We start from the raw sequence: 17,378 nt of genomic DNA, 5'->3' as shown, positions 1-17,378 counted from the left end.
TCAGCTCATAAAACCAAGACAAATACTGCAAAAACTGTCCCGACAAACAAATCTTCTTTTTAGCTGGACATTGGTATGGGGCATACTCGGAGTAATATGTCTTGAAGTACCTTTGGCCTGTCTCCTTGCTCAATAGTAAAAGCTTCATTCATCATATATTTGATGGCGAGCCCAGTCATGGTACCCTGAGCGAGGGGAATGATCTCATTGATGCCTTTCACCATGCTGTCCAGCTTGCTGTGGGTCTTCAAAAAGAACTCACTGCGAACCTGATAACAAAGGAGGGGAATGATGACACTGGTAATGAGAAACTGTTGACTTTGCCAATCACTTTTTAACCAACTGTGGATAAAATCAGTAAATTTAATAAAAGTACAGAGAAAGTGGAGGAGGAGCAAAGGCTGAAATCCATCAACAAAAAAAGAACAAAATGACAAAAGAACACCACACTGAAGAAGTGTGGATGCAGTACCTGGCTGGAGTACTGAACAACTCCCACTCTGGTGGTGTCGAGTCCAATGTCCAGCGTGTTAAGGATGTCAATCATGAACTTCCTCATGGTCTCAAACTCATGTGGTCTGACACTGCGGGAGCTGTCAATAAGGAAGACTAGATCCACTGGACCAGACTTACACTTCTGTTCAGGACCTAGAGGATTGATTAAAAGTAAAAAGCATTTACATGCAACAATGCTAAGCTAACAAAATGCATGGATGGCAAAGCAGTTAAAGGAAAGACCAACTGTTCTCTGAGCACTTCAGCTGAAGAGACGGAGAATAGTGATCTTGAAAGGGTTTTGCATTTTGATTCTAAATTAATGCCTATGTGTAAAATACACATTATTTTCTCTAACAAATGCACAAATCCCTTCTGTTTGAGCAAAGTTTGCTGAAAATTGCAGGCAATAAAAATGAAAACAGTACAGTAACATCAGCTGTATATTGTTATACCTGTAGCTGTAGCACCAAAGTGGCTTTGGAACAAGGTCTCCCCCTTTAAACTTACAACAATATGCTGTTTATAAGCAACTTTTTTCTACCATGATTGTATAAATGTGTCTGTGGTTTTCAGATTTACATTAGTCTCAAACAAAGGAGAGCAGAGGCCTTCTTTGTGCATGAGTATAACTTTCACCACTTTTACCACCTGATCTTACTTTTCCATGGCTTCTGCTGCCACAGGGCACCTGTTTTTGTCTTTAATTTTTCTGAGTCACTCTCATGTTGTAACATCATCAAGAATGAGGTATTAGGTGAGTCTGTGTTTGTAGTGGGGCTTTATGACTTGGAAATGGATTGTTTGATTAATGCGCATCCAGAATTTCTGTGCAAAGGCTGAGCTTAAACTGGAAACCATCACAGGTGAGACTTGGTGTCAATATAAGAAGACATGTGGGATTGTTGTGGAATCTGTCTTTGGTTTCACACAGACTTGAGCAATAGTAGTTTTCTTTTTTCTAGTTTTACAAATCGATCTTTAAGTTTGCTGTCTGGCCATTTCAACCAAGTCAGCTGCAGATATAATGTAAATCACGTCTACAGGACTGTATGTGCAGGACTTGTATGTCCTAAAATTCTTCATGTTGCGTTACTGAAGTTACAGAATTTCAGCAAACATCAAAAATATGTTTGATGATGTTTTTGGTCCATTATGATCTGAACTGGCAAACCACTTTCAATGATTTTGAGATATGTAATATACTTATTATTCCTCAATGTGAGGATGAAATCCACAAATTGAAAAAGAAAAATTTGTAACATTTTGGTGAAAAGTCATGAAAGAAGTCATTTGGTCTTTCATTGATTTTTTTATCATCTCACAGATGCCCTCACCGTGTCGGTAGACTAACCTGCTTTTGGTCTGGCGGTGGCGAGGACAGCCATGGTCAGCAGAATGAATCCACTTAATGCTCTGAGCTGTTTCATCTTTCAACTGAAGATACGAATCAAGTCGATGGGTCTCTGGACTTGGTTCAGTTGGAACAGGATCACACTGAGAAAAAGAATTGGTGATTGAGTAAGAGCTGAAGTGGAAAGCAAGACGCATAATTATGCACAGTTTTTAGGCTGATGTGTACCGCAAATATGCAAAAATGACCTGGGTTTGGTTTAATTTCATATTTGGCATTAGAGAAACAGCAGTAGTTTTAGCTTAGAGGTGGTGCCATTAGACAAAAGATACTTTGTTCTATAAAGGAGTGGTCCATAAATAACTCCACCATAGACTGCACAGTAAGGACTTATTTAGTTTTGGGCTTTGTTTTTAGTTTAACCATGTCATCATACCTCAGTGAATTTAATCTCATTCCACCCTATGATTTTCTTTTCTCTTTTTATCATTTTTTACAACACTGGGTTAAGATTCAGTCTTCCCAGGGCTTTACAGTCTGATGCCAGGATACTTCATGCCTTTAGAATCCCACTTAAATTGAGCTTTTTCCAACATGTGGGTGGCGCAATAACTTAAAGGTGTAGCCTGACAATATGACTTCATAGTGTCCATCAAACGTGGTAACAATGTCAGTGATCAATGACCAAAACTAGTTTGTGTGCCAGACTCTACTCCATTTGTGTCTTTAATCATCTTATGTAATACTGACTATCAGAGTTTAGCAAAACATTATAAACAAAAGAGCCCTCTCAGGGGTTCTTGTTAAAAGGCCAAAAAATGTCAATAATCGCATTAGTTCTAACTACAACCTTTGGTTCTTTATCTATTAATGCCTAACTTGAAATGTGACAAGGTGGAAAAGAAAAAACTCTATTCCATCTTATCAAAAGCCTTTATGGCATCTAAAAAATGGCAACAACTGACATTTAAGGTAGAAAATTCCTTCAAGATTTGTGCAAATTATGACCTTAAACATCAACAGAGGGGAGGAATATTGTGCAGAGCAGTACTGTCATAAAAACACAGTCTTGTAGATGGAGGATATCAACATTGATGGATTAATCAACCAGGCACCAGACTTTGGCATAAAATGAACCATATTTCAAACTTGTGCACTTTAAAGGTCCAGTGGGAAGGATCTAGTGACCTCAACTGGCTCAAACTGCAACCAAATGAATACTCCTGATTTACCTCTAAACTACGGCTATGGTTCACTTTAGAGCCAGCATTTAGCTCAGAAGGAGCAAACCATTGTAGTGACATGGCAGTGCCACATGGTGCAGGGGGGGGGGCTTGTGATCGCAGTGTTTTTAAAAAGAAACAGCTTACAGTAAGATAAAGAAAATCCCCAAGTTATTATTGGCAGACAATTCAACATTCATGAAATCTAGCTGTAAACATTACATTGCATTTCTGACAATAGATTACTCTTTATGTGATATACTGGAACTTTTTGTTTACTGATTATCAAATCTAAGTTACTTCATTGGTAAAGATCTCCTCAGTGCACAATTGCACAAAATGATGCAAATATTTTTGCATCACATGGCAGCACTTTATGTGTTGGGATTGTGCCACTTTGTCTCGCTTGATCTGCTAGTGCTCATCAAAGTGATTAGAGAGTGTAGAAAGACCAGCAAATTCCTGCTCTCCGTGTTTGTAAAGTGGTAATAATGGCCATGACAGGCGTGTGCTGCAGTGGGACATTCCAGTCCTGCCCCATCATAAAACACTTGGCTGCAAACACCTGGTTAAAGAGCACAGCAATTCCCGCTAATAGAAGGCTGTGGATAAACACACAGAGTCCCTGATCTGCTTGTGTGTCTGTCAGTATCGCTGTAGGCTATCAGTTCAGCAGCACGGGGGCAATGATAATGTGAGGAATGTGTTTATGTTCAGGGCACTCGGTCAATTCAAACAGGCAACATGAAAGTCAAGTACCCGTCTTTAGGTCCACAGAGACGGTCTGCTACGAGTTTATCACTTACTGGCAGCCGTAGATTGTGGCCATCACAGGCTGAGATCAGAGTCATGAGTCAACAGATGTAGCAGAGGACAAAGACTCTCTCTGTTTATGTCTCTGTTTGTCTAGTTGCCTTTCTCTGTGGCATCTGCTCTTTCTCTCTGTGCCCACTTTCTCTCTTTACTTGTCAAGCAAATACTTTTGGGAGAATCTCTTTAGTTAATGGAAGGTCAGCCAAACACCTGATGCACTTTATTTGTGTCGACATATTAGTAGCTCCACTCAGTAATTTAGCATTTCTGGGTTACAAGTTAGGTCCTCAGAGGATCAAGCCCATCTTGCAGAATATGAATCAGATTTGGTTCTGGGGAAGATATGGGAGGCCCAGTCAACGCCTCGGCCTTGACATGTTCCTTGACGTTTTCCTAGGAAAAATTTTTTGGTCTCCAAAATGTTAGGTGTGTAGTCTGTGGAAATGTACCTTAAGGTTTCCCCGGTTTTCAATTGGTTTAATCGGAAATTAATTTGTATTTTTTTTTGTTTTAATGTATGAATACATACTGTCTCAGCTTGTGTGCCTAACTACTACAGCAATGAAAGTTGCACTTCAGTTCACATCAGCTAGCAACTTTTGAGAGATTTAGGTATTTTTCTAACCACTTTACTCACGTTTGTGTTTTTTAAAAAGTAACTGGCGAAAAGTGTAGTAACTCTCTGGAGGACCAATTGAAAGTACCAAACTATGAAAACTGTGTATTTCTCCCCCCTGCTTCTTCCATTAGTTGAACTGACAGACAGTGGCGAGCTGCTGCAGCTCTGTAAAGTGAGCTGTTTGCACATGCACATTGTTGCTGTTGTGGCACCTCAGAGAGGCCCCACTCACAGTAGTCACAAGCAAGCTTATTTGCAGGTTGGATGCATAGTGGAACAAAACATCAGGCTTTAAATTGGCAAACTAGACTTTGTGTCCCTTGTGGAAACATTGTTATTACACTTTTGTTTTACATTCTACATTTTTATCTGCTATTTTGGGATTATTGTAGACATCAAAACTACTCGGTTAGGTCAAGGAAAACAGTTTGGCTTAAGTCCACCATGTCATAACATGTTGGATGACATGTTTCGTCCTTTTGTAACAAGCTTCTCTTCCATTTGCTGGTTCACTATTGTGACACATCCAGCTACAAAGATGCCTACAAAGAACATATGGTTAAAATTACAAGGCATCTATTTAGTGTTTCCCACACGTTATAAAAAAGCAGGCCACCAGGTATATTTGGAAACTCACTGACATATCTATTTAGTAATTTAACTGAGTAGTTATGGCAGCTGACTTCTCTGCAGTGTGTTCAGTGAGTTGAAGAGAAGACGTATGTAAGTAAATGTTAAAGCGCCGCCTCCCAGCAAGTTAATTTTCTAGAATATTAAAAAATAAAAAAGACATTAGTGTATGGACAGAGAGCCTCTCTGGTTCAACCTGAAGTGAAAAAAACAACTTTGCCCTTTGACTTTCACTCAGGACTGTCTTTATAAGAGATGTCTCACTGCAAGAGTCTGGTCACTCTAAAGCTTGGAACTGCTTTGGAACTGAAATGAATTACTTTAATTCATCAGAGTCATCTTTATGAAAGATTTATTTGCCTTTTTCTCAGACATTGTATGAGTGTGTAGTGTATCAAACTTGAAAAACTACACCAATAACGTCTGTTAAACCCTTTTCACTTAGCATTTTGTAGCTTGGATGATAGAAAATCTACCTTGACATTTTCGTGTACAATAAATCCACTGATTAATTTTAATTACTTTTATGTTTGTTCCTTATCTGTTGTAAAGAGCATTTAAAAGAGCTGGTGTTGCACCTGACAGAATAAGACTTTCTCACATATTTCCAACATACACATGCATTACATTCATTCAAATAAATAGAGAATGGCAAATCATCAGTGCTTAAATGTTTTACATGAACATGCATATATTCAGAGACAGAAAACCAGATAATCAGCATCATATTACTGCTACAAGATCTCCAGTGTTTGGGTTAGTTAAACAAAGCCATTTAAAGGTTGTGCTGAACCTGCATTGTTTCTTGGTGTCACATTTAAGCAGCAGAAGCAGCAGCAGTTCAAAACAAACAGAGCCACCTACTGTCAGAAAAACCAGAGCAAGCTTGACTCTGTTCTTATCCGTCTCTTTGTGGGATGCTTTTCAGCCAAAGAAAGTGGGGTTTATTTCAGTTTAGGAAAACTTAGAAGCTCCATTTTATTGCATATTAGGGACTCAAATGCACCAACATGCATGTGCAGCTGGACCGGCTGCCACAACACTGAACATCTCACCTCAATTTGAAACACGGAAGAATAGCGACTGATAGGAAAATCACTACCCAATATATCTTCTCATGGGAAATACTGTATTTGAATATCAAACCTTTCAGCTTATGCAGGAAAATCTATTCCCAGTAAAGCCAAATATGAACCGCAGTAGCAAATCTGATAAACGAGCACAGTGGAGATACTGTTAAAAAAAGAAGGAAAAAGACTGAAATTTCGAAAATGAATTAAAAATTGCACTAAAGCTTAACAGAGGAGTCTTTTCACCATCTGTCAGTATTAAGACAAACTTGAAACCTGAATGTGTGTGTGTGTGTGTGTGTGTAAGACAAAGACTCCTCAGTAGGACTTTCTGTACCTAAACGGCAGTAACCACCCCCCTCCTGAGCCTTCCTGTCTCCCCCACCGTCCACTCACCAAACAACAATTTACTATGATCCTGCTGCTGCTCAGCACTGCAGACACACAAACACACACATCTCTGCTGCTGCTCAGCGTGGCTCACAGACCAGCATATGTTCTATAACTGTCCACAAAGAGAATCATTCAACTATAATTCAATGTTTTCTTGTAAAACATTTCATTGACTGGATGGTGGTGAAGGCTCCTCGCTGTAGTGACTGTGAGCCAGTTATCAATGTCTGTTTTACTTAGCTAAATGCAGAAATGGAGATCCTATTTCCTTTAATTACCACTTTAAACTAACTTAATTGGTGTGCTTCCTCGCTACCTTTAGGTATATGGTGCATTCACATGTAAAAATGTAAGTGTCAGTGAACTACACTACATCATGTGAAACCACGACATGAATGAGTGATTAACTGAATAGCCTCATTACTCAATGTCTAATCTGAAAGATAAAGTGTTTAAAAAATAAAAGCAAAGCACAACAGAAGCTAAATGTGTTTTTGGATCAGTTTATTTCCACATACTGGAGTCTTAACCAGCCATTTAGATTAAAGGTACTTGGAAAGAAAAGAAGGAGCTGATTTTGGCATTCATGCAAGATTACAGATGAAACAAAGGCCGTTTCTTAAAAAGTCTTTGGAAGTCCGGTTAGTAGAAACAAGGCTTTCTTTCTTTTTGCCCATTTTTTTTTGTTTTAATGAATATCTGGGAGGGTAAAAATTTAGAATAAAAATAACCTGTCCTGCAAAGTCCACACCAAAAGCCATTATTCTCCCCTTGAACAGAACAGTGTCTTCTTTTTTCTTGGATTTGACAAAATCAATACCAAACAGTTTTAAGGACTCTCTGAGGGTTACAAGAATCTGAGCTCCGAAAAGAAGAACATACGTTCGAGGGCATTTGTTGCATTCACACTCCAGATAGAAACACTGAAGCAGCAAACAACCAGAGTTTGGTAGACAACTTATTGTAATTCCTCTGATTTCATTGTCTCACATAAAAGCGCTATATAAAACTTATATATTATTATTATCATTATTATAAACTCAACAAACTTCCCTTTCAGTTCATTCCTCTGTGTTTTGGGTAGACTTTTAGCCTAAAGCTAAGAAATTTTGGATATAAAAAGAAGGGAAACTCCCTTCGTAATAAGAAAAATAAAAAGGTTCATGCTGTTTGAAAGCACCCTATGAAACACTTTGATGTCTGCCTACAGGCTAGTGTAGCACACCTAAAAGAATGAGCACACCATGTACTGTACAAGATTTAAAAACAGGCCTATTTGTATGCAAGTCAGCGAGAAAATTACTTTTACTTGATCTGTTACCTTAGCAGACATTTTCCAAATAGGTTTATGCTCGCAATCACTAAATCAAAGTCTTCCTTTCCAGATATTCATCTTGAAAATAGCTTAGTTTATTATAAAATTTATTGTAAAGCTGGGTATGTATTAGAGTGAGTTTATTTTTGATTTACACACTGCTAACCAGTGAGAGTGCTTCATAAGATCCACCACTTACTTACAAAACTGTTAGTTTTAAAATACCAACATGACAGTAACCAAACAACTGAACAAGTCTTCATAATATGAGTCATCGTGATTATGGGTTTTATCACTGTGCCTCTTTAATCTTCTTTAAACAGTCTATGGGCCTAACACTTTACCAACAATCACAGCATATGGTGCCTTTCAGGAGGAGGTCCTTAAAAAGACAGGAGCAGAAACAAAGAATTTGAGGCGGTAGTTGACCAGAGATGTTTCAGTTATGTACAGAAAAGGCTGTAAAAAGCAGTATTTTGATGCTTCATTTATCAGAGGTTTAACTCTGATCAAATCTATAAGCGTGACACTTTTAAAATCTTGATTTAAAAAGTACATTGTAACTCCAAATGTCAGATAAATGTAGTGAAGTATAAAGCTTTGTATAAGTTTTGGTAATTTCATACAGAGCAGGTCTCTCTTGAATCACGGTTATCAGTTGGTCTTCAGTTATACGTGTTGTGAAAAGAGTTCATTTGTAGAAATGAATAGAGATTGTGTTTGACTTATCTAAACATTGTGTGATGTGTCAAGTCAGGTGTTCTCTTTCTTTTGTCTCTCTTGCTAACATACAAAACACTGATTTAACATGTTGACAGAGTCCAAAAATGCTGACGCTGCATTATGTACCAATGACAGACAGATGGCCATTCACTGACACTGCAAACATGTTCAACAGCTGACTGTCAGCTTGAAGTATAAAGGCCCTAAGACTTCTTTGTGTCTTCATTTAACCCAGAAACCACCTTAAACTTCTTTGCCTGTTTCTTTGTCTTTAAACCAGTTCTTCATGTGTGGGCCCTTTGCTTTGGTTAATCCGAACACATCGAAAGCCCAAATTCAGTTGTTCTTTGTGCAATGAAGAAAGGGAGCAGAAACTTAAAACAACAACAAAATATCAGGACTGTACTTCCTGCTAATACTGCCCCCTGGAGACAAGAGCAAGTTAATGCATTTTCCAGATTTCCCCTGCACTGCTCCCAGATGTTCACTCAAACTACAGGCAGCGGGAACTCTCACCTGACACCAAGATCACTTTGTGACTTCTGCAGAAGACATAACACTAAACAGGATATTTGAGCAGCCTCAGAATTTGGATGGACCTAGTGTTAGTGTTGATTAAACTACTGATTCAACAGTGTGCTGATAGACAAGTCAATTATTGCACTTTTACTTCAGTTTAAAAAAAGGAACCTCATCCACTTGTTAAATATCATTTACATGAACTGTTTGAATAGAATTCCACAATCCACTAAATACCAATAAGCAGATCAAACAAAACTGGTTGGATAATGAACCTTATGTTCAAATAATACTAAATCAAACACTTGACTTCGATTTTTGGAAAGCAGTGTATTCCCTCAGCTTTCTCAACTTTCCCAGAATTTAACCAAATTTTTAGTGGTATATTTGATATATGGTGAAACAAATTTCACTGAACACGAGTGATAAATTCAGGTCAGAGGGCAGGACCCGACATATTTCAATTAAAAGCCTTTTTAGAGTTAGCTTTGGATCAATCAGTTTCCTAACTTTCCAAAGTCTTTCCATCATTACTCAAGTGAGTTTGACTGATGTGACTAAACTGTTCCACTGGCATATCACATCACCTGAAGTCAAATAAAGCTCTAAATAATGTGAACTGCAGTGTGTGACAGGTATGTGTTTCTGGTCACTAAGATTGCCCTTTTTTTTTGTCTGCTGTCTGATAGAAAACGCAGTGCTGTTTGTTTTAATGACACTATGCTTTTAGCAGCCTGTCGCACTGCCTGTGTAACACGAAGTTACTGCAGGACACGTCAGTCTGTAAGATAAGGCGCTTACATTCTTCCGTCACAGAGTGAAACTTATCAGCTGTGTCATTTATATAAAACATATCAGGAGAGCTGATGGATTGATGGTTTATCAGCTGCTCATTTGCTCAGAGCTGTGCTCACTATTATGTTCACATTTAAAAGTGCTTTTTAAGTTAGCTGCATAAGTTTGTCTTTCTGAGAGTTCATTTAGATTTATAACTCTAAATATAGAGAAATAATCAATATAACACCACAAACATAAGTGAGAGCTGACATTTTGAGTTTTTTGATAAAGTCCATTTATGGTTCCAGTATATGGCAATACAACAAATTACATAGCTAATTTTATGTTTACATTTTGAGCTGTGTTGATTTAGTCAGCTACTTCCTGTTGTTGCATCCCTACTGAACTGTGTAAACACATAACTGGAATGTCAGAAGACACAAACCGTTCTGCCTTTTATCAATGAAAAGTTGAATTTAAAAGAAAAAATGTACTTAACTTTTTCTTGCCATTTACTGCCGTATTACCAGTTGCTTATTGTGTGTCTGTTTAATGTTTCTGCTATATTTATGTTGTTAAAAGTCCTTCACCTTTCAACCATGTGTTTAATTATCGTTACTAGTTTTGAGTGTTGAAGCTTTACTGCACACTGTGATGTATGTTCATGGTTTGAAAGCTTATGTTCAAATTAATCTGTTGAAAATGGAAAGTTCTTTCTGTGCACGACTGTGAACTGTAAAGACATCGTGGATGGTCTTTTAGTGATGTAGGAGGCACCTTAGAACGTGTAATTCAAGTTTCTAGATGAAAATGTGGGATATTCATAGTATCTGGGTTCTTCAAAGGTGGAGGATGTTTGGATGTAATTTTAAGAATTTCTAACCAGCTAATGGATGCTTTTCTTAATGTAAAACCTATATCATATGTCAATTTAAAGCAAAGTAGTTTTTAGAATAAACATAACAAAGTTTAAAAGTACCATCATGCTGAAATATGTTTGTTTATAAACTATTAGGTATACTATGTAAAAAGTTTAAATTCATTTCTTGTATTTCCAGTATCCTGGAGTGATGAAAATGTATTTATTCTACTTTCAAGGGTCATAACTTCTTGTATGTAACAGCTGTTTGTTACTATGTCTGAAGGGTATGTTGTTGAGCTATCAAGGTTCCACCATGCAGCTGTGATGAGCTGATAATAAGCTCACAGACAACCACACAGAATTTTGCTGCCATTATTTATTTAGATCTTAGTTGTTAACGCACTTAAGTCTTTTATGGTTACTTGAATTACTGGAAAGAACAATTTCCCCTCAAGATGGAACAATAAAGTGAAATTCTTCAAGGGTGTTAATCATGGCCTATAGCTAATGAAGAGGTTAATAAACACAAGAAAACAGACATGGCTTATATTTTTAGACCAGTTGAATAACTTGATGAAAACCAGATGCGACAGAAATGCTGAAAAATAAAATCAGCTTGGACACATCTTCAGTGTTTGCCAAACAGAAAGGTGTGTGTGTGAGAAACCTGCAGTCCAGGAACAGGTGATTATCTCCTTATCCACACAAACTGAGAGATACAGTATTATATGCACACACGTTTACACACACATGCACACACCAAGGCCAGATAACATATCTGGGATGCAGAGCAAACAGGAACGCATGCACCTAAATTTGTTTTCCATCAAAGCTCCTCTTACTGTAGACTAACTGTACAGTACAAAGGTAGCATTTCACTTTGTGGTCCGGCTGATGGTTTGGCTGACTGATGGACTTGGATAGATTTTAACTAAGCTGAACTGCTTCTCTCAGAGAGGATGATGTAGCACAACAATATGTGGAACATCTAAATGGACAGAAACTGAACCTTAACCAAGAAGCTGCAGGACAACTTCGCTGCTCACAGTAAGAGCCTTAACAATAATGTAGTTTTCATTGTTAATAATTCTTTTCAGATTAATTGCAGGTAAATGTTAAAGACGTTTGGTGCATATGCAGGAGTGTTTACTTCACTCAAACAGAGCGTGTTGTCTTTAGAATGATTGTTTATTAGTTACACTGAGGATGAGTTTACACAGAGAGTGAACTTAATGGAAATTTATTTCAATAGACCATCAAATTGGATCCCAAACAGCGAAGGCATTATTTTTTCCCCTTTTGAAAATACCTTGCAAAGTGTGTAGTCCTTTGTCCATTGAAGTCTACCATCACTTTTAGGTGTAAAGCAGTTAATCCTGAACTTACTATAAAACTTCTGTGTAAGCAGAGCATCCATGGACCTGAAGAATGCCCAACCCTTATAACAGCAGAGGCCATCATGGAGCAGTTGAACATTGGGGATGATGGCAGAAAAGGTGAGTAGAAGCGTATTTGAGAACAGTTTTGTGGTGAATTTAGGAGGCTGCGGGATATACTTAAGTGCTTTGTCAGGGGATACACTGTTCTGTTTTGTATTGGATTTAACTGTGTTGCATTTAATGAAATCTGGAGGCTCAAAGTGAGCAACTGAATATCCCTCACCTCCCCCAAAATCCAATGGCTCCAAAAAGAAAAGAAAGACTAGTGTTGACTCTTTTTTTCATGTAATTCTACTCTTTTACAAAAGAATATATTAATAGTATGTGCCTTTTTAGCCAATAGGTTGTACTAAATGTTAGACTGACACATTAAGTATGGACAAAGTTGAAAATGTGATGTATTCTACATACCTTAACCTGATTGTTTCTTGGTGAATGAGATGAATAGGGACACAGTTCAGAGAACAATATAATTTTTCACTTGATTAGGTCAGAGACAGCCAATATATTGCTATTGATATATCACTAAAAGTACCTTCCACTGCAGGGTAATGAGAACCAGCATGACCCAGCACCTAAGCAATTCTCAAAAAGTCTGACAAAAAAGATACAAGAGGTTATGCTTTCAGTCCTAATGTTTAAATAATGTAATATGAATCTTTATTTAAAAAATAAATGCTTTGTTGAGCTTTTAATGTTGAACATTCTTGAGCAGTTTTTCTTTTCCACATTCTATAAACCACTTGACCTGTAATAACCATCCTACAGCCGCCTGCTGGGGTTTTGACCCTGAAAATTGGTGACAGATGACAGATATCTGACCTTTCTGCTGACATCATGTTGAAAAATTTCTGAAACCCATTTTGGTTGAGGACTTCACCAATGAACAATTTTTTTCTTTCAGCTTTCCTTTAGCTTTTACCAAACCCAACAATTCGGAATCTGTTCGATGGGCTTAATCAAACTATTCGGAACAAAAACCTCCTGGTGCTGCCAGTACACTGGGCCACTGTTTTCTAACCAGAGAGTTTGCTAGATAAATCTAAAGGCTCATGAGAAGGATGAAAGGGTGAAAAATGATTTCTCCTACACAGGCTTTCATTAGATGAGTGATTGCTAGTCATGTTGGCAGGATTACCCAGATGGCAGAGACAGGGTTTGTCAGCCTACCACTCTGGCCCAGAAGGATGTATTTCACACTTCATTAGAAGTAATGGATGACTTGATGAATGCAATGCTGAAGTGACACTCATGGTGCCCAGAAAAGGAGTCCCAGTAACTTTGGTGGTCAGCGTACTTCTCCTCTGGCACCAACAGCTGGTTGATATTTGCGCTTCTATGCAATAAGTCTCAACAGCTATTTGGAGGATCATGATCAAATGTGGTCCAGATTATCATGTCCATGTAAAATGAACTGTGATCACTGTAAGAGCTAACATAAGGGATTCTGTGGTAATGATCCCGTGTTTGAAAAATGATGGCTTTTGATGTAACTACCATCAGTCTTGTTACTATAAGGAACTGTGATAGAAACGTACAAGTGTGAAATAATATGAAAAGCTTGAAATATGTTGAAATAAAATGTGAAATGTCCTTAAAACAGGCATGCTATATTTTAAATCTTGTTTATTGTTGGCTTAATATATATAGAAATTATATAGAAACCAAATCTCTGGCTGACAATGTAGAGATTTGAAATAGGAGAAGCAAGTGGAAACAGTCAAATAAATTCAAATCAAATCAAATTTATTTGTATAGCACATTTCATGTACAAAACAATTCAAAGTGCTTCACATAAAATAAAAGCATTGCAGCAGGGAGTGGAAGAAGCATTAAAAATACATAAAAGAATATAAAGAGAAACAAATAAAATCATTTAAATGAATTTAAATACAAGCAACAGTCTGGATAAGTTAAAAGATATCGTGCAGATTTCATGCTTAGACACATGAGAACAGAAATGTCTTTAACTTGGATTTAAAAATGTCTACATTCGGTGAAAGTTTAATCTCCACTGGCAGTTTGTTCCACTTGTTTGCAGCATAACAGCTAAATGCTGCTTCTCCATGTTTAGTCTGGACTCTGGACTGGACCAGCTGACCTGAGTCCTTGGATCTAAGAGCTCTGCTGGGTTTATATTCTCTGAACATATCACAGATGTATTTTGGCCCTAAACCATTCTGGGATTTGTAAACCATCAGCAGGCTTTTAAAATCTATTCTGTGACTGACTGGAAGCCAGTGTAAAGATTTTAAAACTGGTGTGATGTGTTCAGATCTCTCAGTCCGGGTTAAAACTCTAGCAGCAGCGTTCTGGATGAGCTGCAGATGTTTAATGCTCTTTTTGGGAAGTCCAGTTAAAAGAGCGTTACAGTAATTGAGTCTACTGGAGATGAATGCATGGATGAGTTTCTCCTGGTCTTTTGGGGAGAGGAAACCTTTAATTCTGTTGATGTTTCTGAGGTGGTAAAAAGCTGCCTTGGTGACAGCTTTGATGTGGCTGCTGAAAGTCAGATCTGAGTCAAGTATAACACTTAGAATTAACTTTATACTGACAAGAACTGTAAAAACCTAAAAAGTTAAATATTTCTTTGTTTTATTTTTAATTGTTCATTTGAATGTATATGAATGTTCTGCCGTGTATACGGTAGTTCTCTTCCAGCTTCCTCCCATCCCCCAAAAACATGCATGATAGTTTAATTGATGACTCTAAATTGTCCTCAGGAGTGAGTGTGAGCGTGCATGGTTGTCTGTCTCGTTTGTCTCTGTGTAGCCCTGTGATGGACTGGCAACCTGAAAAGTAAGTAATAACAGGGGTGGAAATGTGAAAGGAGTTTAGAAAAGATGTAGGTCAGGATTCGAACTGTCTCACAGTTGAAGGCTAAGGTGTTTAACGCCCCCCACCAACCCGTTATGTTCCAATTTGCTCCTCGAGTGGCAGCTGTCGACATCGTTACATCGTGAGTGTAAACGTTGTCGGGCAGAGTAAGGTTCCCACACACGGGAACTTTAATAACAATGCAGTTTCAACAAGTGAATGTTGTGTTGCAAGACTGGATATTTAAATGTTCAGCATCAATATGTAACTTAAATTCATTCTCATTTTAGAATAGTAACATTTCCACAACTGCTTCACTCATATTTGTCCATAACAGTGATTTGCATAGTTGTACCTGTTGAACAAAAAGTGGTCACACCACAAATGTCACCACAGCTGATGTGTGAAACTGACAGTTTGCCCACTGATTGTAATGCAGGATGATCCTCTCCGCAGTTTGAGAGTAAAACACTGAGATTAAAGCAACGGGTAAAAATGTGACTTGTGGGGAAAAAAAGTCAGAAGGCAGGTAGTGTAAGGAGTATAAGTTACATGTACACGGTTTGTAGTTTCTCTGTAAGTTTGACTGACAGGCTGGATTCACGCTGACACGAAAACATTTCTACGGTTCAGAGATTAGGAAGTGAGACCGCAGAGATGTAGACCATATGGTCGTACATACTGACGCAAAATGTGAAGAAAAACGTGAGAGAAGTGGGCAAAGAAACAGACAGAATAGCAGAGACAGGGGCAGCTACAGTATGTGCCGTGAGACGGGCAGAGACCCTGTGGTCCGTTCTTTAGGTGGTTTGGGATTTGAGTGACAGCTGGACCCATACTGAGATGAAGACACAGCACTTCTTGTTAGTGGCTATAAATTGGAAACAGATGTTGACTCTGCTACTGTTAGCAGTTTTGCTGACTGTCTGACTGTTTTACTGACTGTCTACCTGCCTGTCTCACTGATTTACTTCCTGTAAGACTGACTGTAAATCTACCTGAGGGGGGTTTCATTCTTTAACTGTGGATTGCATTAAAACAAAAGCATGATTTCTGTAGAGCAGAAAATTATGCTCTGGATGAATTCCACGTTAAAAACAACATTTTAATTTAAAAAATGAATCAAAAACTTCCAGTGGCATAAATCACAGTGTGGAGATGAGCTGCTCTGGCTTCATACTTTGCTAAATGAAAACGGATGACAGTGCTGTCGCTGCTCCACATTCACTGCACTCTCTCCAAACCTTTCTCACTCACATTTCCACATCATGTCAGTCAACCGCAAGTAATCAGCCGTGTTTTCCTCTGTCTTTGTCATTGCTGCAGCTGGTCAGCAGGTGTCTTTAATGGTTACCATGGAAGCAACTCTTGTCTCAGAATTAGGCTGGATCGAGGGTGGCCTGCTTAACTTCAACAAACAGTCGGCCACTACTGGCTTTACAAAGTAATAATTTGCATTCAGAACAGTTTTAATATTCTCACACAAATATGAAAGATTCCTGTGATGCCATGTTAATAAAAAACTGAATATTTCCAAAAGGTAGGGCGTGTGTCCATGATGGTTAAAGTGTAAAATAGCTTGCTCATGAAAAGAGAAAATGGTTAATATTTCTCTCACAATGAGATTTACAAAAGCTAGTTTTGATGACAAGTAACTAATAGAGAGATGAATACAAGGTTTTAACAAACTTAAGCCACATAATGTGGAAAAAGAGAAACACTATAGTAAATGATAGGTAAAGACGATACAGATCAGTAACTACTTTTGTGAAACTAACTTGAGTTTAATGAAAGGACATGAAGAATGAACCAACATCAAACACCAGTCTACAGTTTGTTTTCTAAATTAAACCCAATCTCCTTAACCTCCTACCTGAGCCTGACAGTATCATGTCTGTCCATATGGCTTCATGACTATAAAGGATTCACTGTCTCTCATCTGACTGACTGACTGTCTGCGCCTCTTCTGTTCTGGCAGGATGCTTACTGATCTATCTCTCACTCTAACTGCAGGCCTCAAGCCCACTGACACACAGCATCACCTCCAGGCAACCAGTGTGAACCCAAAGCATTACCATTCCCTCTGGCTCACTTCATTCATATCTTCTTCTAAACCTCGTCGTGCCACCTGTGTATCTTTTCTAATATGATGCTCATTGGCAGCTGGCTGGAGATTTTATTAAAACAATTTCTCCAATGACATTTAATTCCACACAATTTCCAACATTCACCAATGAAGCATGACAGCCCAAAACTCCCAAAAAAAGCCCTAACGATAAAATATTTGGAATATCAGCAAAGCCTTAAGAAGTGAAGTAGAATTTATTCT

The 17,378-nt window shown here is 38.1% G+C and overlaps 2 protein-coding genes across 5 annotated transcripts in view; one reads left to right on the top strand and one right to left on the bottom strand.

The window, feature by feature from the left end:
* matn4 (matrilin 4) overlaps positions 1–17,378 on the bottom strand; it is a 34,401-nt gene that overhangs the window by 16,376 nt on the left and 647 nt on the right. For all 4 annotated transcript variants that reach the window (XM_075461776.1, XM_075461773.1, XM_075461774.1 and 1 more), the window contains exons 2-4: positions 1,850–1,992; positions 473–648; positions 111–269 (exon numbers count right to left, since the gene is read on the bottom strand). In XM_075461776.1, coding sequence (XP_075317891.1) covers positions 111–269; positions 473–648; positions 1,850–1,925 — 411 coding nt within the window. In that variant the 5' untranslated portion in view covers positions 1,926–1,992. The remainder of the gene's footprint in view (positions 1–110; positions 270–472; positions 649–1,849; positions 1,993–17,378) is intronic.
* rbpjl (recombination signal binding protein for immunoglobulin kappa J region-like) overlaps positions 12,253–17,378 on the top strand; it is a 28,347-nt gene continuing 23,221 nt past the window's right edge. The window contains exons 1-2 of the mRNA XM_075460715.1: positions 12,253–12,289; positions 16,376–16,493. Coding sequence (XP_075316830.1) covers positions 12,253–12,289; positions 16,376–16,493 — 155 coding nt within the window. The remainder of the gene's footprint in view (positions 12,290–16,375; positions 16,494–17,378) is intronic.

This window comes from Odontesthes bonariensis, chromosome 3 (genome assembly GCF_027942865.1).
Source record: "Odontesthes bonariensis isolate fOdoBon6 chromosome 3, fOdoBon6.hap1, whole genome shotgun sequence".
Lineage (NCBI taxonomy): Eukaryota > Metazoa > Chordata > Actinopteri > Atheriniformes > Atherinopsidae > Odontesthes > Odontesthes bonariensis.
This window is presented reverse-complemented; position numbering and strand designations above follow the sequence as displayed.